The sequence below is a fragment of the Cynocephalus volans genome, chromosome 14 (genome assembly GCF_027409185.1).
Source record: "Cynocephalus volans isolate mCynVol1 chromosome 14, mCynVol1.pri, whole genome shotgun sequence".
Taxonomy (NCBI): domain Eukaryota; kingdom Metazoa; phylum Chordata; class Mammalia; order Dermoptera; family Cynocephalidae; genus Cynocephalus; species Cynocephalus volans.
Window position 1 is genome coordinate 23,446,791 of NC_084473.1, and position 23,197 is coordinate 23,469,987.

Below are 23,197 nucleotides of genomic sequence, written 5' to 3' on the forward strand. Positions count from 1 at the left end.
ATGAGGCAGATTCAGCAAAGTCACAGAGCAAATTAATGGCAGGGTCAAAAGACCCTCGGTCTTCTGACCCCATCCTTTGTCTTTCCCTCTTGTACCAGAAAGGAAATTTGGTTTCACTATAAGCAACCTCTGAAGTTACATTTTAAGAACCTTTCTCATAGAAAATGAATCAAGCTTTGAACGAAGTTACATTCATAAACCTAAGATTTTATTCTCTTTCTGTACATGTTGGCAATGATAAAGCTTAAAGATGCATGTCCTATGAAATATGCAAAAACAAGGAATTTACATAAATAATTTATACTTCAGAAAATTAAAGTCAAAAAATATTTTCCACATTATTAGAGTTCACAGTATTTAAAGTGAATCAAGCTTTCCCTCTTATATTTCAAACTATATTGTCTTAGCAGAGAATGATAAAACCTAATCAGGAATAAAATGATCAAGTTTCTGTGTTTATTCAGTGCACGAGTAGATGCTATCTCAGTATCAGGCTGCTCAAGCACAGAGGCTGCAGCATTTCATCCCAACCCTTCACCTCCTGAGTGGCTGTGACCCATCAGAGGTCACACAGTGTGGAATGGTCACAGCGTCACCAAACCACTCCACAGTGGACACATTCAACCAAGTGGTAACATCTGGTGGTCTGATGCCTCATTTCCATATAATACTTTTTATAGCCCTGAAAATGGAAACCGTGGCATCTAAACACAGCTTACCATGTTAACACTAATACAAGGCACTGTGCTATGGGGTTTGGCTTATTTACAGGAAAGATCATGTTTGCATAGATTGCTAGCGATTTAGTGTGCAATAAAATAGAGGCCCCAGCGTGCATGGCTTTGTGATGGATGAAGCTGCGTGCTGTTTCCTCAGTCCCAGGAGAGTATAGTCTGTTACTCTCTAGCCCCACATTGTGGTGTATCCTCTCGTGCCGTCCTCCCCCCGAATCTCCTACAGCAGAGGTTTTTGCTCAAAGAGCTGCAGGTCAAAGCGGACCCACACCTCCCCGGTGGGGACCTCATGCAGCAATAGTCGGCGGGTTGTAGGGCCTTTGCTTTCCTGTTCTGTTCGAATTTTTGCCACTGGAACTTCAGTACGACCCAGGAAATCTGGTGAATAAACATGTGAGAGTCAAAAGCCTTTCTTCTTTATGGAATTGTTAAAAAAACTACCTCAGGAGGAAGGTCTGAAACAGGATTTATAAAACTTTCAAATCCTAAACAAGTAACTTCTTTTGGCTTATCGATGTTTGATACTGCAAACGGATGTGTGTAAAGTGACAACAGATTTGTGTGAGAGAAGCTGCCTATGTGGAATTCAAGTCTCTCTGGTTAGAGAATGTTCTACTGCTCAGTATGCAGCAGGAGCACAGTGTTTACATCATGTGTGTAGGTGGTGACTGGGGTCAAAGAACTGAAACACATCTGAGGCCACCCCCTCCCACTGGGGAAGGGCATCCACCTGCTGCTAAGTCATTTTTCCCTTAGTATCATGGGGTAGATATGTGGCTGAGCACCCTAGATCGAGCCCCTAGATTCTAGAAAACTGGGGAAAGCATTAGATCCCCTAGCCAAGTCATACTTACCATCTGGTGAAAACTGGTCTCTGTCAAACATGGTGAGACACAGCACATCTTGGTAAAGATCCTTAATAAAGAACTGGCAGTTGAAATTCCACTTGGGATTTAGCGTGTCCTGGAGGGTTCTGGTGGTGTAGCTCTGGGAGCCCATGCTGATTTCACAGTACGGATTGCTCTTTCCTGAACCAAAACAAACCACAGACAGAGGTGTGGCACATATAGGTAAAATGAGTGACTAACAGGGCCATCCTTGAGCAGAAGCGGATCCAAAGTGATGCTTCACTATAGACCACAGCAGGAGCCACTGCCTGGGGGGCCATATCCGTCTTGAGGTCTAGTAATACACTTTCTCAGTTCCTAATATCGACAGCATCATAAACCTGGGGAGCAACTAACTGTGAGCTCTAACACCAGGACTGCTCCCCGTGAGGCTGGGCAAGTGTCAGTGCAACTTGCTGTGTGCTTTCTCAATGCAGAAGCACTCAGGAAGGCAGGCACTGGGGAAACAGAGGAATAATAATACCAGTCTGATAAACTAGCTTACCACCATTTTAGTGGCATTGGAAACACTGCCTTTTAAAATGGCATGCCACCATTCAATGTTCAGAAGAGTTGTTATCAAAGAGTGGGGCAGTTATGACATCTGTTGAATGAAAGAAGCGTTTACCATTTGGTTTACAAGCTTTTAATTCTGTAGCTTCAATAACATGCACCATCAGACGTCCGATGCCTGAAGTCTTTTGAGAGCGGGCTACAAAAGAGGAAGACGAGTCAATTAATTTCTTCTTTAAGAAAGGAGACAGCACAGTGATAATGCTGAGCTGTAGACACAGTCTGTCTTCCTAACCAATCATAACATTACCCTCAGCCTCATCTGCCACTGCACTGGACCCACCAGCCCAGCATCTGGCTGCTCTGTGCCTCTCCCCAGCGTGTGTGGCCTGCTAGGAATGCCTCCCTCCTATCTCCGCCTGTCAGCAGCCTACTCATCGCCCTTTCACCTCCAGTTCCAATCCCACGTCCACCTCCCACACCCCTTCCCTCCCCTCTGCATCCATTATCATTGACTTATGAGTGTCCCACAGCCTGCTGGGTCTGAGATTCTGTGTAATGTCTGTCTCCTCTGCCAGAGACGAGCCACTGTAGATCATGGACTGTTTAACTCATCCTTGTATTAACCCCTCAACTGCCTAGCAAATAGTAATAAAATAGTAATACATATTTGTTCATCACTTAATAGCAGCTAACATTTATTGGAAGTTTACTTTGTTAGGCATGTGCAGGTCACATGCCTAACACATGTGCTAGACCTTTACATAAATTATATTATTTAAAATACATCATTACCTTATAAGGTAGCTCCCCATTTTACAGATGAGAAAAACTCAGGCTTAGAAAGGACTGTAATGTGCTTGACTCAAGAGTTTCTAAATGGCTGGGTCAAAATTTAAACATCAGATACCAAAAGCTAAACCATTCACCCTAACTCCATTTATGTATAAACATTTCAGCTTATGAAGCAGTTTTACTTAAGGCCGTATTCTACTTAAGGAGGTACTCAAAATGCTTTTAATTATGGAGAGAAATGAGTCAGTGAATTCACATTGTCTTGGGAAACATGAAGTTTATAGTTAAACAGGCTTTGCCCTCAAGGGTTCAAAAACTAACAAGAGGATGCTTGCTGAGCTGCTGAGTTTTTGAACTCAGGGCAGTAGAATCCTGTCTATGAGAAGTGACCCACTCTTCATTTGCGCCCACACCTCCACCTCAGAATGTGCACTCTATTCCCCTGAAGGCAGGGGCTAGGCCTTACTCATCTTTGTAAGCTCAGTTAAGCCTAGCACAGAGCCTGGCACAGAGGAAGTAATCGATAAATATCTGAAGAATTGAACATGGATATTGATAATGTGTAACAATATATACAGATATTGATGGTAAGCAAAACTCATAGAGAAAAGCTTTGATTTGCATCTTTGACCAATTAAGAGATCACTGTATGCTTTACAAAATGATTTAATCATTGATTTTTCAATAGCAAGCTTTTAAAGTACCATTAAAATAACATTCAATTAGTAAAAGTTGATTTACACATACCTTTCAGGAGTATATAACAAAATAAGGGACACCTGAATAAAAAAACACATTAAAGAGCTGCAACAGTAGCAGCCAGGAACCTGCGTGGGAGGCTGAACAGGGAAGGAATGTGGCATGGAGGTGGGGACGGGCAGGCTAGAAGGTGGCTCAGAGCACAAACTCCACTGGGTGCAGAGGCCGCACGCAGGTCTGAGCCCAGCTGGGGAGGGGCAGGGAAGCTGAGGCTTGGCATTTGTGTGCAGGCAGGAGGAGGATGTGGGAGCCACGACAGTTCTGGTCAGAGGGCCACAGCGGGGGCTGGGGGTGGAGGGATACTTTACAAAGACCATTGAAGCTACACTGAGCAGGGGATGATCTGTTCACGAACAGGGAGGATATAACCAGGACAACAAACACGGAGCTCACCAGGCACTGTCCCTTACCGGGCCTGCAGGGGTATGGAGATGTCTTTAGGGGAGGAAAGGGGCTCAGGGGACTTAAGTAGAAGCAACAGGACCACAGTGCAGAGCATAATCACAGACCCAGGGGCAGTGGGGGACCGGGGTAATGTCGCGCTGGTTAGGGTGTTGGGGAAAGCGTCATGGAGGAGGCTTGGGCCTTGAAGAATGGGAAGAATTTTGATGTGGGGGTAGAGCATTTCAGATGCAGGGGCAGCTGAACAAGGACGGCCTGGCAGGGTGACAATCAGTGTTCGATTAGACAGTGGTATGGGCCAGGTGCAGGGAGACAGTGAGAAACGGGCCTGCAAACAGGTGACATTGGGGATGGGCCCTGAGGTTGGGGTAAGAAATTTGTCCTTCATTTGGGAGGTCATAGGGAGGATTTTTAAGCAGGTAGAGGTATACTAGGAGCAGCTCTGTAAAGAGAATACTCTAGAAAGGAAGAGGGTGGTGGAGAGGAAAGGGAACCTCATGCTATAGCCAGTGTGGGAGATTGGAGGGTCGACACCACTGGGAAAGGAAAGGACCAGGCAGATGGGGAAGATGGTGATGGGAGAGGGCGCAAGGGCTCCACACGACTGACTGGATGAGAGGCCTGAGGAGGGGCAGAGGGCGTGTCAGTCTGGGTGGCCAGGACATACTGCCATCCACAGGGATTTTCAGGAGGAGGAGCTACTGCTGGAAGGAGGCTAACGAATCCCACCAGTAATGCCAATGTGCGGTGCCTACCAGGCTTTGGAGCAGTCGAGCAGGTGCGACTGGTGAAGAGGCGAGGGCTTGGGAGGGAGCAGCCAGACTGACCACTTAGACTGGGGTGAGGTCCCCAAGGGAGGGAGCTGCCAGAGAGACGTGGGAGAGAGTGCTCAGCTGAGAGTGGAGGAAGAAGAACTAGGAAGGGTTTAGATGAAGAAAGAAGGTTCGGTGGTAGGAGGACCCTCAGGATACGCTGGGCCCAGGGGAAAGGAGGAGCCTTAATTACCTATCATCAGGCGCAGGGTGCTTGAGCAAGGAAAGCAAGCCAAGCCACAGATGAGGTCACTGGTGTCTTTGAAGAAGCCATTTCCTTACTGATGGGGACAGAATGTGGAGTGAAGGCTGGTGAGGCCAGGGGGAGGCAGAGACAGGTACAGATGTATGTTCTAGGACACCGGCTACCAAGGCAGAGGGCAGAAGGGTGGATCCTGGAGGAGAGGGCCGAGGCTGGCAGGGTGGGAGAGGAGCGGAGAGTGGATATGAGCCGAAGGGAAGCAGACATAGAAGTGGAGCTGGATGGAGCAAAGTGGACCGAGCAGAGGGGGGTCAGCTGCGGAGGGAAAGGAGAGAAGAACGAGCAGTGGATGAGGAACAGAGCCTGCTGCGGAGCTGGCACTGCCTTGATGTCCCCACACCTGTGTCGTCTGCAGGTCTGAAGCAGCTGCTGTGGGGAGGTGGCGGGGACTGGTGCAGTGGCTGGGCCAGGACTCTGCCGTCTGACCCCACAGCAAGTCTGGTCTCTCTGACTGTCCCCATTTCACCAGCCTCCCTGCAGGAGCAGCAGCTTGTGTCCCCAGAGCCAGAACTCCCCACCGCTGGGCCCCCAGTAGCTGGTTCCAACCTCCAGGGCACCACTAAGTACCTTGATAAGCCTTCTCTCGCTTCTTCTTTTCGGTGTCGATGTACTGCTCAGAGGCCACCTTGATCTTCTGGACCCAGGCAGTCCTAGAGGAGAAGCAGACGCAGCCATTGGCAGCTTCCCATGCACCTTACAGGCTCGGCCAGGAACCACAGCTCTGCACGCGTTCTACGTTCTTCTTTCTTTTGCTAGCCCCAGCTTTAACAACTTTCCAATCTTAGACCTAATATTAGTTTGACCAAAAGACTTGTTTGCTAATTTAGGATCGAACCGAGTTTCTAAAGATGGTTCTTGATGCTTACAAAACACCAGGGGCAAGGTGCTGGGGACTCAGAGACGGAAGATGTGATTAACTACATCAGCGACAATTCAGCAGGATGGGTTCTATTATGCAAAAACTGTGCACACAGAGCAGGAGGAGCATCCCCTGGGGTTGCCATCACAGAGGCGCTGTTGGAGCGACACCCTGAAGGAAGCATGGCTGGCCAGCAGGGGATGAGGAAGGCCCTCCCCTCAGAGGGGCACGTGGGGACGGTGGATGTCTGGCTGGAGCACAGGTCTGTGGGTGGAGGGATGGATGGGCTGAGGCCAGAACAGCACCAGGAAGGCCCCAGAAATCAGCAAAGGACATGACTGTTACCTGGGGTAGCTCCTGAAGGGATTTTAGTAGGGACTGAGGTATGGGATCTGCCATTTGGAAGCTCGTGAGGAGTGGCGTGAGGAGACTGAAAGCAGGGAATCGTTTTAGGAGGCGGCTGTGGTGACCAGTGCATCTAAACCAAGGTCTACCCATGGGACTGGAGTGGAGGGACGTGTTAAGAGAGGTGGAGGATACAGAATTAGTAGGACTTGAGCATGGATGGAGATGGGTTTATGGCAGAGGGAGATGTCCAGGCTTTCTCCTAGATTTCAAGGCAGGTCACACATGGTCAGGACTGACCTCTCGTTAATGTTGTCTGTTCGGAGGGTGTAGACCCGATCAATGTGGGAAATGTGGAAGACAGGCTCATCGCTGGAAGGGTCTGTGGGCAGTTTCACCAAGACTTCATTCAGGAAAATGGGCTGAAAAATTAGGGCCAAAACACAGGCTGTGAGTTGGTCCAGAACACTCCACCCGCCTACGTCCAGAGAGAGTTCAGTTTGTTCGGAAGAACCTTCTTGAGAAGTAGAAAGGGGTCTAGTGTCCAAAATATTTCACATAGGAAAAAAGAAACGGCCTCCATTTTGTAAAGGTAAATACTCAGTGTGGATTAGGTGCTACTGCACTGGAATGGGAGCTCCAAGTGCCCATGACTGCAGATGCGACACCTCTCTCCTCTGCACACTGACACTTGGCACTGTCCTTCAGGCTTGGCTTACAAGAGGCCCAGTGCTGAGTGTGGACAGAGGCAGGACCAGGTGTCATGTCTGCCAGGAGGAAGCCAGAATCCAAAGCTGGAATTTGGCTGACGGCCATCAGCAGGCAGTGAAAGCCCAGCTGCACAGGCGTTCCTTCTCTTGGGAAGTGGCAAAGGACGTGCGAGCCATCTGGAAATGGGTGAAGAGAGCCCCATGAGGACAGGACAGGCTCAGCCAGGAAGGAGGTCCTGAAGGTAGAGGTAAAACCTCATTAGGTCCCTGACACTACTGCCTGGCACGCTATACTCACCGTTTTATACATTTTGAATTGGGCGTTGGACTTAGAGCTGAACAGTTTCTCAGAGCCAGAGGAAACAGCAAACTGCTTGACCATGTAGGTAAGAAGCAGGAAGTCATTGAAGAGGAATCCGTGTAGTTCCTTATTGCTCTTGGTCTTGTATAGTTTCCCACTGTGCAAAAGCTTCCGGGGCCCCAGGCAGTTGGTGAGGGAGTTGAAAATAAGTTGCTTAAAGAGAAAGAAAATGTCACTTTGGAAGTCCCAGCAGAAACCATCCCAGAGCCCCTGGGAGGCCAGTGCCCTGGGTCTGAGGGTACTGAAGTAGAATTTTCTAGGTGGGAATGTGGCTGGAATCAGTTCTCTTTACACAAAAGATCCTTAAATTTATTACTCTTCAGAGTTCAAACTGGCCTATTGAAAATCATAACTTAAACCCACGGAATACTGATTCTATCAGCTGAATTCAAAGAACTCAAAACAACCCTCCCCAATCCTTTCTTTAAGGGAAAGGAAGATGACTACCCAAGAAGGGGTATCTGTGTAGGGGCAGGAAGGTGATTCCACATGGTCTGAGCCGAGGTGTAGACTGTCCACACTAAGGGAAGGCTTGCAGCTGTTCCCCACCCAGAAGCTGACTGGTGGGATCCAGTTTAACAGCACAGCTCGCACCTCTGCGAGACCTTCGCACTGAATATGCGCCTGGATCCACTCCAGTCGGTCTGAATTTTCCTTCTCCCGAACTCCCTCATTAACTTGAGAGCAAAGCTCCTCTGCCCGCTCCAGGGCCAGCTTTAGGGAGGAATGGTCCACGTGACTCTCCGGGGTGTTCTCCAGAATCTGGAAGAGAGAGGGCTGCGTCACATGGGACTTATTATGTCTGTCACCCACCCACCCAGCCATTCACTTGGCTACTTCCTCTGTCTGAATGTTACTGGTTGTGTACATGTGCTTGGTGCTATGCCAGGCACTGGAAATACAACAGTGAACAAGATAATAGTTTCTGCCATTGAGAAGCTCATGGTCCCAAAAGTTCTTGGGGAGACAGGCACAGGTAACTCAGTTACAACAGGGTGTGACAAGTGCTATTATGGATCAACTGCCCTGAAATGTGTGCGTTTCTGGTTACTCTCTGGCAGGGTCCTGGTAACGGGACTATGTTAAGGGGTACCTCCCTATATCCCCCCAATATTTTAAGCCATGTATCTTTAGGGTGAGCCTTCCAATATAACTGGCTGCAACCTTGATAAGTGTGTTAACTTGTTGAATAGCAATGGTTCATAACATTTTTGGGATCACCGATCCTTTTGAAAAATCTGATGAAAGCAATGACTTCCCTGCCACAGGAAAAACACAATAAAACCATGTTGTCAGCATGTAGGAAAAATGCATTCAGTTTATTCTGAAGTGACTTCAAATTACTAATGCTACCAATGTAAAAGAATAGAGGCTAGAATACAACTTTGTGTGGTCTCTTCAGAAATTAGTGGGACCATCACCAGGCGAATCCTGTCTAGACTCTTTCACTCTAGTTGGACAGGTTCACAGTCCTTTGTTTACAATTCTAAAGTATAAAAAAGCCTAAAGTTTTTACTTAGTACTCATTTGGTGGCAAAACCTGACCTGAATGGAAGAGATGCGTTTACTAATTTTTCTTGCAGTGATTCTTCACTGTAGGAATACGAGTACTTGTGTGTTTGCTTGTAAGTGCTGTCCCAGGCTTTGTTTGTACATGGTATTTGAAATCACATTCTGAATTCTGAAACCATCAGTCCAAAATATTCCAGTAAAGGGACTAGGGATCTGTACTAATAGGTCACTTTGGTATAGGCATCTGTAACATAAGGTCTATGTTGAGTTCACAGACTAAAAGTCAAGGAATAATCAATAAAACTAACAGTCATATTCTTCCTGCTCTTTTTCTTTATAAATTATATCAGTGATTTTTTTGTGGAATAATTCTTCCTAAATCTGCCTTTTCCTTAGAAGACATATTGGCTCTAGAGACCCCCCATTGCTTACATCAAAAAGAAAGATGGATGGAATTTTAAAAGGAATGTTTAGTCAGCAAATTGAAATGGGATGTGGCGAGGGGATGATAATGAACTCTGTTTAGGACATGCTGAGGTGGAGACTCCTGGGACATCTAGGTAAAGATGTTCAGCTGGTAGATGAATTTAGATCTCAGAGGAAAGACTGGAGCCCAAGGTTATGCTAACTAATGGTGTTCTCTGGACTCAAGAGGGGCTGCAGAGCTGGAGACCTAGAGGGTCCTTTACTCTGCCTAGACAAAAACACTTATGACTCTGAGATGTTGGGGGGGTTCTGGGAAGGGGGACGATAGGTTACCCATGTGACACTGGATCCCTCTTTTATTTGCCCACTTCAAGGACTCAACCCTTCGGATTGTATGTGTGTGTTCCTGTGCATGCACATACATGTGCACACACTCAGGGCCTGGTGCATCGGACAGTGGGATCACTTCTGTAGCATTAATGTGGGGTGGGCTGGCATACTCGCAGGCTCGCTGACTATCTGGCCTCTGTGAACCTCCGCAGGTCCTGCTCCTAAGTCACACCCAGACTGCCCCAACCTGAGCACTCACACTCCTGATGAGCAGAGGGTAGCGGGTGATCCTCTGCATGGGCTTCAGCAGGAAGCTGGAAAGGGGCATTCCTTTACACCGAGGGTCAGATGCCAACTTCTGCAAAATAATTGAGAGGCTTGTGAGGAAACCAGAACTCCAATTAAAACAAAGGAAGCATTGGCCATACTCCTGCCTTTGACTACCTTTTAGATTTCAAATTTCTTTTAATAACTCAGGATCCCAAACAATATAAATTATGCATTCTCCCTTAGGGTACTGCTATGGCTGTATAACAGATCCCAATATGCAGTATTTCATGAACAATAAAATCCAACAAGAAATGTAAAAGAAAAGCAAGAAAATAGATTTTACTTTCACTTCTCTCACCATTTTAACACGTGTAGTAACAGTTCCTATTACTGTACAACATCAATGAAAATGACTTCTCAAAATGTGACATTCTGTTATAACAACCAGCTGTACGAAGCTCATTGCTGTATCACTATAAGGATGTTGTTGGTTCAAGGTTCAAGGATTCAGCCCTTAGTGTTCTCTTTCTGAGTGCAATTCTAGTTTACTTCTTGCATTTATGACCATGGAATCATGGAAGCAATCCTTTCCTCTTCTCATCAGTTTCTGGAAGCTTTGATGACATCTATGCACTTCTGGTATATGTATAGGATCACAGATATGCATTTTAGGTATTATCTTAACTCCTGGTATTGTCTTTCCCCCCCCCCCCATTCTCATTTCCTTTTCTTTCAGTTTATCCATCAGTTTGTTTCAGTTTATTCATTCAGTTATTTAATAACTACTTAAAATTTTATCTTGTTGCATTTTATACATTTAAATAAGCTATTTTATATTGTTCCTGGAATAAGATGTGTATTAAATACAATTTACAAAATTAAGAAAGTGACATTCTCGATGTTTCTTTGGGAGTATAACGTAGCTGATAAGTAAGTATGCTTAAAAAAGCACTCCAGTATTAGATGGGCAGAATCCTGGTCCAGTGCCAAGAAAGATTAGGTCAACAAGAAAGGCAACACAAAGCAATCAGAAAGTTCTTTGACATACTTGTGTCAGTTTGGAAACTGATGGGGATACCCTTCTCCACTGCTGAGATTCTCTACTGGGCTGTTGTGGGCTGTTGCCTCCAGGCACAGAAGGGGGCTGGACTGCCTACTATCCTGGCAAAGGTACCTGCAAAGCCCAGAATGGAGTTACCTTTAAAAACTCTTTGAAGTCTGTGTCTTCATCTGTCTTCTGCTGTAACAGAGCTGCTCCATTAAGCTGACAGCTACAGAAACGGATGTACGCCTGCATGTGGGACAGCTCGGCTGCTAGGATATCCCCAATCATCTGCACAGGCATCTTCTCACCCCCGGTCTTCTTCCGTACCCGTAAGGCCCTGCAAACAACACACTCACTTTCTATTTCTAAGTAAATATCCTTGGTAACTGAAGGATACCACGGGAGACACATGGTAATGATAACCAGTGAGTTACCTAAGAACCTCTGGCACTGGCAGGGACAAGTCAGGAGGAAGAGGAGGCAGCTTGGGCCAAAGGGTCTGCCGGCCAAGCCAACCTGGGGGAAATGTTAGCAAAGAAGAAAAAGAAAATGAAGTTTATGCACCTGGGTGTTTCTAGGTCTTTAGAATTGTTTTGGTTTCACCTTAGTTTCTTGCTAAGTTTCTTTTGAAAAATTTTAACTTGTTCTTAGTTGCACCAAGAGGAAGGAGATTTCTAGCGTGTGAAGGAATAAAGGGCGCAGCACTACACAGGCCAGGTGTGGCGGTGGAGGGGCACTGTCTCCGAGCAGAGCTGCTGGGCCATGAGACGGGCAGAGATGCAGCGAGAGCCAGGCCTGCTGATCTTCCCCAGGAGTCATCCTCACAGGCATGAAGGATGGAAGATCTCTCCAACGAATGGAACTTCACACAGAAACTCAAAGGCTGCTAAACGATGCAGTTATGTTTGGGTCATGAACTGCACCTCCTCTTCTGCCTCTAACTACCCTACTGCCAGAGTCAATGATATCTTATATTTTGGAATCATACATTAACATATTGTTTGTTTAATGATTTAGTGTTTTATTCATTTAATCAAAGTATCTTCTTTGTTATATGATTTACTGTCTTCAATAATTATGTATTTTACAGTTACAGAGCATTTCATAAAATGACAATAAAATAAAAAGGCTCAGGGAGCAGAAAACAGTTAGAAGTTCCTTTGCTAAGTAGCCCCTACACAGGGCTAGAGTGACACAGTCTCAATTCGGGAGCCTGGGGGAGGTCAGCTTTGATGACAGGGGATGCTCACGACTCACTTCAGCAGCTTTGTGTTCGACATGATGAGCTCTTTCCAGTTAACGAAGATCATGACCATTTCTCCTTCGGTGAGAAAGCCCGACTCTGCCATCCTTTTCTGAAAAACCTAAACTCAGTACATAGAAGAAATAAGTTAGCTTAAGGGTGGACATACAGCCTACGTGTGGTCTAGGTCAAACAATGTCTTCATACACTGAAACTAATAAGATCACGGTGTTTCTAAATAAGAGTATGTATGACTGTTAAATTTTTAATTGCATAATTTCCCTATTTTTTGCTATTTGGGATCCTATCAAGGCTGATTCTAAGGACTGAATCTAGTCTTCATTAAGAGGAAATTCTCATATCTGTCTCAGAGAGATGTTATGAAGGTCAAATAAAGCCACAGGCATAAAGCACCTACACACCGCAAGAGCTTGCAGACTTGAGGAGCATGACTGTTGCCAGGTAGAGCACCTTGGAGTTCTGGAGACCAGTTTGTGAGAAGTTCAACGAGAGAAAGAGTAATGACTTGTGCTGCCCCCCAAGACTGACCCCAAGCAGAAGTCGTCTGACTGAAAGGGAAATAACACTATATGTGTATTCCATCACACTTAAGGATTTGCAAAGCACTGATGTGTACATATATGCATGCGTGTGTGTGTGTGTGTGTGTGTGTGTGTGTGGTGTAGGGTTTTCAATGAACTTCATAGGTGATGTAGGTAAACTTGACTCAGGTATTATTATTCCCAGTTGACCCATGAAGAAATAAAGACTGAGAAAGTGATTTGCTCAAGGTTACAAAGCTAGAATACAGAGATAGAACAAAAACTCAACTCTTTTTGATTCTAAATGCATGTTTCTATTAAACAGCTACAATTCCTAAGGAATGACTTTAAAAGCCTTAAGGAAATAGTGAAGTTATCTGAGACAACTCTTCTCATATGTAATCTTTCCAAAATACATATGACATATTGCTCTCTATTAAAATCGTTCAAAGGCTTCCCACTGCCTGTGTGATAAGATGAAAACTCCTTCCTGAGGTTCATGAGGCCTGAGATCTGCTCCCTGCCGACTTCACCATCTGGCCACACCGGACAATCTATTCGCCCCTAGCTCGCTTTATACATGCCTTCCCACTTCTGTTTCCTCTTCCTTGTATAGCAAACTCATCCTTGTCCAAAGTCCTTCCTGGCTGGGGTGGTCCCCTCCTCTAGGATCCAGCTCTCATCTGTCTCTCCAATAGGACTGTGAACTCTGGGAGGACAGGAACATTCTCTTTTATCTCTGTTCTCCAGGCATAGTGCTTTGCACATGGTAGGTTTTCAATTAATGTCTACTGAGTTGAGTTGAACATGGATTCACAGAATTCAGAAAAAAAGAGCTATGAACTGGTCACTCTCTAGAGTGAGTTTTACTGTTCCATATCAGACTGAAGACGACAGGACACTCCCGTGAGAGCTTGCCCTGGCAAGATGGTGCATCTGCTCTGAGGCTCCCACTGAAGAACAGGGGAAGTGTCTGGTTGTCCACCTATTCTTTTGTTCACTGATTCATTTATGCCACTTTGTTTATTCATTCTGTTTAGGTGCTTTGTGCAGGGCTTGGTGAGATAAGCGGAGGGGAATAAGATGGCCAGGCCCTCTGGGGACATCCATGGGAAGAGTAAGGAGAAGGCTTCATCTGCGAACGGTGCTTTTCACCCTTAGTCCCTGACCCCAACACTGCACCTCACCCCTTCGAGCATCTCGTGAGGTAGGAAGCGTGGGAATAACCAAGGCCCCAAGTAGTTCAGTAACTGGCGTGAGGTGGGGCAAGCACCCTGCTCCCTGCTCACCTTCTGTGCTAGTGTCAGAGACCACCACGCCAGTTCACAATCCTGTAGGACTGGAATCTGACCAGCAGCAGGGCTGACAGTTGCAGGGGGTGAATAAAAATGATGGGCTTTTCTTCTAGGCCATCTGACCTGGTTAGAGAAGTACAGACATAAACATAGCTAATTCACTCAGTCTTCATGGGAAGGCCTACGAAGGAAGGTCCAGGCCAAGTTTTGGGAGTGCAGGATGAAGGAGACACAGTCCCTGATCTGAAGGAGCTCACAGATTTGGGGGAAGACAGATATTACCAACCGAGAAGTGCAGTATAGTGTGCATGTGAGAGGAGCAAGTATTCTGTGTCTGGGTATCCCAGGCATTTAGGCTTGCATTTAGGGTGGAGAAATGAATCCAGGGTAGGCCTTGCCGGGGACAGATACAGAAGGATGCAGCCCCTTCTCCATTCTGCTGACAAGGTCATGGCCAGTTAATGCTGAACCTCTTGGGCCTGTGTGGGGCACTTGTTCTGTATAGGTGGTTTGTTTATTTAACTGGTCTTCTCACCTGAGGGCCTTGACACATATACTGGGATCTAAAAGCCATGGAAACAGAAGTATAATAGAAGTATAGGGCTGGCCGGTTAGGTTAGGTCAGTTGGTCAGTTGGTTAGAGTGTGGTGTTATAACACCAAGGTCAAGAGTTCGAATCCCCATACCAGCCGGCCACACACAAAAAAAATAAAATAAAAAAATAAAAAAATAGAAGCATGAAGTCTTATTTATGTTCCTTCAAACACAAATTATTTTAAAGTGCTACTCTGATGAACACAGCTGTCATCAGCTTACAGGTCACTGGTAACATTAGTAGGCACAAACCTAGACAAACATATAAATATGTACTAAATATAAATATATACTAAATATACAAGTACATACATATAAATGTATACTATTGGGGAAATTTTACAATATGCTCCTATTGGTTTTCTAAACCGATAGGACATTAGGTGAACACTTCCACCGCTTCATGAGTCCTCTGGAAACATCAAAGTTTATGAAAATGTCAGGTGTCAAAGCAGCAGTGTGAATATAGTTAGGCAAAAATGAGGTAGATAAAGTTTGCTTTAGGGCCTTCACAACCACTCTATACCCCGTCCTTCCTTGATGAGGCTTCTACCACATTGAACTAAGGCATTCTAGTGCTGTCCTCTTCTCTCTCTTCCCTCTGAGGGGAAGAGAAAAAGAGCTGATACCCTAATCAGAGACTTCCAATCTTCCAGCATTATCCACTGGGCAGACACAGTGTTTTGAGGGCGTGAGGGCTGCTGTCACTATTTGTGAGTCCATGCAGCAAAGTGATGCTTTGCATTGCCTCCACATGGAAGCAGCCCTGGGACTGATGCCCGCCCCCTCTTTGAGGAGACAGCAGACACTCCTCAAGCAAGCCAGCAACAGCCCCTCACCTCGATGACGAGCTGGAGGTCATCCATGTACCGCTCTTCTGTCTGAATCAGCTCATGAATATAACCCTGTCTTTTCCTCTCAATTGGCTGCATTGTGTCCAGGGTTTGGAGATCAGCACACCCTGTGGAAAAAGCAGGGTAGAGTTTAAGATATTTTAGTCATCTTTGTAGCAAACACATTACATTTATCAGCAGATATGCTGGGTTTACAAATACTGCTTTGAAAGAACAACACAGCTTTCAAAAGAGCATTGCTAAATTCTGCGGAGCAGACACATGTGCGGGGAGCTAACATTAATGACCCACCATTCAGTGCTCCAAAGTGGCAGTTTAGCTACGTCTGTAACATTTCAACGTGTTCCTAATTTCTTTTCTGAGTAGTAATGACAGAGTTAAGGATTTTTAGAAATGGCCTCACTGAGATCAGAACGGTGCTGAGCTTGTGAAGAATCTCACCATCTCAAGACATTTTTGAAGTTATTGAAATGATTAAATGAATCAAATGCTTGAGACCATATTTTCTACACTGCGTGTCATGAGCCATCAGTAGGTCATCATACAATTTAGTTTTTTAAAATGCTGGTTAGGCCCAGCATTAAAAAAAAAAAAAACTGTCATGTGCATACATTTGCTAAGTATTTCAAAAATTTTGTTATGTATGTATTTGGGCATTTAAAATAAAAATTTCTTATTGTGAGCTACTGTTTAAAAAAAAAAGTTTGAACAACATTATCTAGATTTCTCAAAGGAAAGTGCTATGGTTAGATCCCCTGTAATTCCCAGGACCCAGCCATTCCCAACAAGACCACTGCCTTAACCCACTGGAACAAAGGACTACTGTTTTGGATACACTGCAGGTTTCCAGCCACAAGTGACTCTGAGGGAAGTCACAAGCAGCCTTGCATCAGGGTGAGACATACTGCACTCACTTTGGATCGATTTACAGGCACATAAGGGCTGAACTGGATGTCAGACTGTGAAGTGACATAATTCCAGAATCCTTCAGCAAGCAGCTGAGGGCCTGACTATGTGCAATGACACGGGAAATACCTCAGGAAGCCTTTTCTCAGACAAAAGGCAAAAGCAGGTAGGAACCCAACAAGCCACAGCAAGTGGCGTGTGTCAGAAAATTGGGAGTGAGAAAGACAACTGAAGTATGGACGATCTTTCGCAGCTGAGGCAGTCAGGAGAAGGCGCCACCTGAGCAGGGCCTTGCCACTAGTTCAGATGCATGTTTGAGAGGCTGCTGTGCAGCAAGGAGGAGAGACGTGATGGCCAGACGTCCAGCAAAATGTGCTGCTGTGGATATAATCCAGTGGCACTGCTCAGAGTGGCCAGGTGACTGATGGAAACGATGACAAGTTTCTGGGGCTACCTCGCCTCTCACAGCAGTGTTTTACAGACTTGAGTCACTCATGTTCTGCTTTCAAGAATTTTGCCACGTCCACATTCCATCTCCACTGTTACTTAATGTTTTTCTCTAAATTTATACAAGTTTGACGTTAAATGTGCTCATTAAGTTCTTCTAATAGTCATTAAAATAAATATATAATCATTAAACTGAGTCCTCCTGGGTACACACTGCGTTGTTTACCATGGGGATACATGGGTCACACCTTGGGAAATAGTGATTTACATCAAAACCCACGAGCATCAGCCTCTCTATCTGGAATAATAGGAAAAGCCTCAGATTTGCTAACATTTCTAAAGCTGGAACATACATGACATTAGCTGTATCAGGATGAATGTGGGGACAATCCTTGCAGGACATGCCTAGCTGTCCCCTTTGCATTGCACTACACAGCTCCCTAACTTTTATTCTGTCCCTTCAAGTGTTCAACCTGACCCCTATTCTTGCCTGTGATGTCAGGGGAAAAAATAAAAGCACAAGGCCCCTTTACTGCCTCCCTTCTCTCTCTGTTCACCTGTCCCTGCACTTCTCTCCTGGGTAAGGGGATGAGGGGGTCTTATTTCTTTCCAAAGCCAGTGTCTTTAACCGCCCCTTTCCTCCTTCCTTTCCTTCACGCTTCTATGCTGTCTTCACTTCTTCCTTCATAGCCTGTAAATGTCATTAAATGTCCCTCTTGTCTCATTATTTAAAACAAACAGGCACCACTCCTTCAACCCTGCTCCCTCTGCAGCACCCTTTCTCTTTCATCTCGTTGCCCAACCTCACCAGAGGGGCCTACACTCATGGCCAACTCGCTCCAGCTCTTCCTGTCACTTTTCCAACTCTGACTACTCTGGCTTCTGTCCCATGGCTCTGCAGATAAGGCTCTCAGAAGGTAATGATGACCTTGGCATTGACAAGCCCAAAGACTCCCTCTGAACTCGTGTCTCCTCCACAGCACAGCACTGGCAGCTCAGGCGAGCCTTTGTGACTCTCCTCTTCTTGGTGCTCCCTTCTGTATTTCTGCCTTTACCTGCCGCCAGGCTCTCTGCTCCCCTCAACCCAACAAATACCAAAACGGGTTCCTGACATTCCTGTCCTGGAAGGTCAAATGAGTCCGGACAACACTGAAGACTGTGTATTGCTCTTGTAGGGCCACAGGGCACGTTAGCCCAGGAGGCTCTGAGGAACCCCACACCAAAGAAACATTTAATTTGATGAACCCAGAGTTCCCAACACTTATTTGACCACAGAACCCTCTTTTTTATGGGGAGGGAGTGTAAAATCTTTTGGTGAACTGGGGAATTAGGGTTTTATGGGTTGAATACACCCCTTTGCCATCCTGTATACCTGCACTGTCCAATACAGTAGCCATTAGCAACATGTGACTGCCAAGCACTTGAAATGTGGCTAGTCTAAATAGAGATGTGCTACAAGTGTAAAATACGCACCGGATCTTGAAGACCTATTTCGAAAGAACAGGATGTAGAATAGTGCATTAATAATATAATGATTACATATTGAAATGATATTTTACATATACTGGATTAAGTAAAAATATTATTAAAATTAATTTAATCTGTATCTTTTTCCTTTTTTTAATGTACTGTTGGAAAATTTAAAATTACATAGGGGGCTGTATTTGAGACTTGCATTATATTTTCTATTGAACAGCTCAAGGCAGTCACTACATTTTTTATGTTCCTTCCCTTTAAAATGTTCAAGGCTTCCGATATTTGCAGAATGAAGCCCTAACTCGGTAGCACAGGGCTCTAGCACCTCCGTAACCCAGCCCATGCCAACCTCTCCAGTCTCGGCTTTGACTACGCTTCCCGCCTTTCAGCGACCTGGCCCGGGTTCTGTTCTCATTCTATGCTGCGCGCACTTTCCGTGGCTCTGCTGTTTTTGCTCCTGTTGTTTTCTCTATCCATGGCCAGGTTCTCTGCATAGAACTAAGTATCTTACTCATCCTTTGAGGTGCAGCTCAAGGCATGCTACTCTGGAGAAACCTTTCCCATCCCTCTGTCCCATTTATCCCCAGACTTGCCTCTCCTTTGTGCTTCTTTGGTACTGGTTTGCATCTGTTTTTTAACACTTCACACAATCTAATTTGTATAGTCATTAATATGTATGCTCATAGTTACTTAGTATGTCTGTGTCTCCCACTGGAGGTTAGGGACGGTCTAATATAGTTCTGTAATATCAAACTGAGCAGTGTTTTCACCACCAGAGGTGAGGAAATTCTTAAATTGTAGAATACTGTGTTGTTCCTGGGCCTGTTTGTCCCTAGATCCACTTCTCACCTTTTCCCTGCTCTGCTCTGTGCCGTAAGGGGGCCAACCCTCCAGGCTCCTTTTTCTAAGCTCCTATTTTAGTTGGCTTCTGCCTGGATTTGGCCAATGAGAGCAGGCTCTGGCAGGAGACTGAAGATCACAGGATGGACTAGGAAAAAAATCCTCCCGCTGGAACAGTGAGACGATCAGACAGCTTTTTGTCTCTGCAGGGTGAAGAATAAAAATGCTGGGCTTGCATCTCACACAAAACTGGAGTTCAAGAATTCCTGAACTGATGAATTAACACAAAAATTGGTTCCTGACAGGTTCTATTAGTGGTAAATGGCCAAATAAATCGCACACTGGTCTGAAGGGTCACTCTCACAACCTCGGTTCCACAGGATTTCGATAGAAAAATCAAGTCTCACCAAAGATAAACTCAAAGTAAAAAAATTACAAAAAACAAGGAACAAATCCACCATAAATAAAAAAATGAGGATTAGAACCCCAAGAACAAAAGATAATAGAACAAAATACAAAAGGAGATGTAAAATATATATGTTTAACATAACTCAAGACAAATTTAGGAAGGGCTTGTTACCATAAGTAGGGTCTGTAGGAAAAGAATAGGCAGATTTGAAAAAGACATGAATAAAAATGGCAAATGTTGTCATGAAAATAATAAATTAATTGATTAAATAGCAGACTGAACACATCACAGGAAAGAATTAGCCCCCCCCCCGCCCCCAGGAAAAGGAAAAAAAAAAAAAACCTGATGAATATATAATCATACTAGTGGAGTTTAATATATTTTTCTCCAACCAACTGAGGAGAGATATATTAAACTCCATTACTAAAACCACACCGAGGTATCATCTCACAACAACTAGACTGGCTATTATCAAAAAGACTGATAATAACAAATGCTGGCAAAGATGTGGAGAAAAGGGAACCCTTCTACACTGTTGGTGGGACTGTAAATTAGTGCAGCCATTATGGAAAACAGTATGGAGCTTCTCAAACAACTACAGATAGAACTGCCGTAGGATCCAGCAGTCCCACTGCTGGGTGTATACCCAAAGGAATGGAAATCATCATGTTGAAGGGATACCTGCACTCCCATGTTCATTGCAGCTCTATTTACAAAAGCCAAGGTATAGAACCAACCTAAATGTCCATCGACAGATGACTGGATGAAGAAAATATGGTATATATACACAATGGAATACTACTGAGCCATAAAAAAGAATGAAATTTTGCTATTTGCAGCAACATGGATGAGCTTGGAGAAAGTTATGTTAAGTGAAAAAAGCCAGGCACAGAAAGAGATATACTACACGTCCTCACTCACAAGTTGGATGAAGGAGGAAAGAAAGGAAGGAAGGAAAGGGGAAGGGACAGGGAGGTTAGGGAGTAACTGGGTAAGGGACACAAAGAATAATTAACAATTTGTAATGATGAACATGCTAATAATATTGGTCGATCATCACATAACTGTACACAAATACTGACAGTCAACTCTGTACCCCATAAGTATATATAATCAATTACGTTTCAATACAAAAAATAAAAAATTAAAACTAAAAAAATTTTTTAAAATCTCAATGAAAATTACTAAGAATATGAAAGATTTGAATACTCAAGAAGCTTAATATGATGAACACATATACAAGAGAAGACACATTCTTTTCAAGAAACTGTAGAACCAATTTCAACAAATAACGAAGAATCTATATTACTTTGGAAAGACATTTACTGAATATAGCTGAAAAATTACACATTTAACATTATCTTTAAATGTTTTTGTTTACAGAAGAGGAACTCCCTAATATCCCCAGGTAGCTTTCTCCTTCAGTAAAAGGTATTCATTTTCCTTGGTCATCGCTAAAATTTGTGACAGCTGATTTGTCCCTCCTCTTCAGAATCCTTCTTCACTTGGCTTCTAGGTCACCACTTCTCCCCACACCCTCCTATCTCACTGGTCAGCCCTTGCCAGGCTCCTTTTTCATTCTTCCTCAACTTTCCAGACTCCTGATGTTGGAGGGCCCTAAGGTTCAGTGCTTGAAACTCTTCTCTTCTCTACATATTCACAGGCTTGGTGATCTAGTTCAGTCTCATGGCTTATTTATGTATGAATATACTCCCAAATTGTACTCCATCTGGAACATCCACCTCCTCTGAACTCTTTCATGTGTTCTACTGCCTGCTCAGTATCTCCACTTGTATGTCTAAAAGGCACATCAAGGTAACATATTAAAAACCAAACTCCTAACCATCTTCCCCCAACCTCCTCCTTCAGGACTTTCCACCTCAGTTAATGGCAACATCATCCATCTCTCCAGTTGCTCAGGCCAAGATTTTTGGAGACATTCTTGTTATCTTTCTTCGCATACCCAACTTTCAATCCTCCTGTTGGCTCTGTCTTCAAAATACATCCATAATCTGAGCACCTCTCAGCATGTCCACCACCAGCATCCTGATCCAGGCCACCATCATGTTGTGCTTGGATTCCTGAGCTAATTTCCTAATGAATCTCCTTACTTCTAACCTCCCCACCCCCAACGTAATGTTGACAGCCAGAGCGATCCTGTTTAAACACATCAGATTATGTCAGTCCTTTGACTAAAACCGTTCAAAGGATACTTCGTACTCCAAGCAAAAACCAAAGTTTTTATAAACAACCCACAAGAACCTAACCAATCTCCCCCATCTCCTTGGTTACCCCAGTCCTCGTTTCCTTCTCTCTCTTTTCTGTTCCAGCCACACTGGCCTCCATATTGTTCAAGCATTACAGGCATGTTCCTGTTTCAGGTCCTTTGCATGTGCTGTCCCTTCTGCCTAGAATGATCTTCCAGATATCCACATGGCTCCCTCCAGATATTCCTGTTCTTTCAAGTCTTTGCCCCCATGCCACCACTCAGAGAGGCTTTACCTGAGTTGCCTATTCAAAATGAAATCCCTCTGGACCCAGCCCCCTGCCAGCACTCCCTTTCCTCTTCCCTGCTTTCTTTTTCTTTCTTTCTTTTTTCTTTTTCTTTTTTAAGCCTATGGTATTCCCAGGTGGCCTCCTATCCAAGTACTAACCAGGCCCGATCCTGCTTAGCTCCTATCAGGCACGTTCAGGGTGATGTGGCCATAGACCATATTTTATTTTTCTAAGACAATGCACACATCACTTGTTTGTTTGTTTTCTGTTTTACCCTACTCAGATGTGTGCTCCAAGATGGCAGGAACTTTTGCCTGTTTTATAATCTGCTATATCCCTAGTGCCTAACACATAGTAGGTCCTCAATAAATATTCATAGAATATGATATGAAGATTAAACTTTGAGCTGCAGGAGACAGTACAGCAACATTAACTATAGATGATCAGAGAAATTGATGAAAACTTCCTGATAGATGCTTTCTGGTAGAAATGAGAAGAATGAGCAAAGAGAAAAATGAGAGGTTACTGATTTTTGATGGCTACTATCAGGTCAAAGTTCCCAGAGGAATAATTAGCAGTGGGCTGGGCCACAAGACGCCCACACTGTGGGAAGATGTGGAGACTGACAAATTATGAATAATAGTTAGGAAAATTTTGTGTCCCATCATAGTTGAGAACCACTGTTCTAAATTACAGTGTAAGGAAGAACAAGAAGCAAACAAGAGATGCTCAAGAAAGGAGAGGAGAAAGGTTTGGGAAGATTACAAAAGGTGGAGGACGAGACAATTTGTGACGACTAACACACAGAGGACTTGTCCAGATTATGTCATAAGTCCCAGAAAAGTCCTGGCCCATGCTGAGGAGAGCAATGCTGCGGAACAATGCTACTCTCTGTGTGCCCAGTTAAGCAGCCAGAGCATCACATGATGGTTTTCAGTCACACTGTGCTTAAGCTCAGGGAAAAGACAAGATTTTAACAGTAAATCCAGATGACTAAATTGTATGCATCTTCTGAAGGATACCTTTATATTGAAGTTTTACCAGGGCACTAGAAAATTACATTGTCTAAACAA

At 44.6% G+C, this 23,197-nt stretch overlaps 1 protein-coding gene across 7 annotated transcripts in view; it reads right to left on the reverse strand.

Moving 5' to 3' along the window:
* Positions 1-338: 338 nt before the first annotated feature.
* Positions 339-23,197, reverse strand: part of ITSN2 (intersectin 2) — a 151,455-nt gene continuing 128,596 nt past the window's right edge. For 3 of the 7 annotated variants that reach the window (XM_063079010.1, XM_063079011.1, XM_063079009.1), the window contains 11 exons: positions 15,536-15,657; positions 12,280-12,386; positions 11,176-11,359; positions 9,967-10,065; positions 8,034-8,201; positions 7,377-7,592; positions 6,669-6,790; positions 5,732-5,814; positions 2,250-2,333; positions 1,589-1,762; positions 339-1,112 (listed from right to left, as the gene is read on the reverse strand). In XM_063079010.1, coding sequence (XP_062935080.1) covers positions 955-1,112; positions 1,589-1,762; positions 2,250-2,333; positions 5,732-5,814; positions 6,669-6,790; positions 7,377-7,592; positions 8,034-8,201; positions 9,967-10,065; positions 11,176-11,359; positions 12,280-12,386; positions 15,536-15,657 — 1,517 coding nt within the window. In that variant the 3' untranslated portion in view covers positions 339-954. Of the gene's footprint in view, positions 1,113-1,588; positions 1,763-2,249; positions 2,334-4,845; positions 4,953-5,095; positions 5,317-5,731; positions 5,815-6,668; positions 6,791-7,376; positions 7,593-8,033; positions 8,202-9,966; positions 10,066-11,175; positions 11,360-11,464; positions 11,539-12,279; positions 12,387-15,535; positions 15,658-19,254; positions 19,423-23,197 lie in introns of those variants that run through there. The other 4 variants (XR_010021705.1, XM_063079013.1, XM_063079014.1 and 1 more) reach the window with 4 other exon arrangements.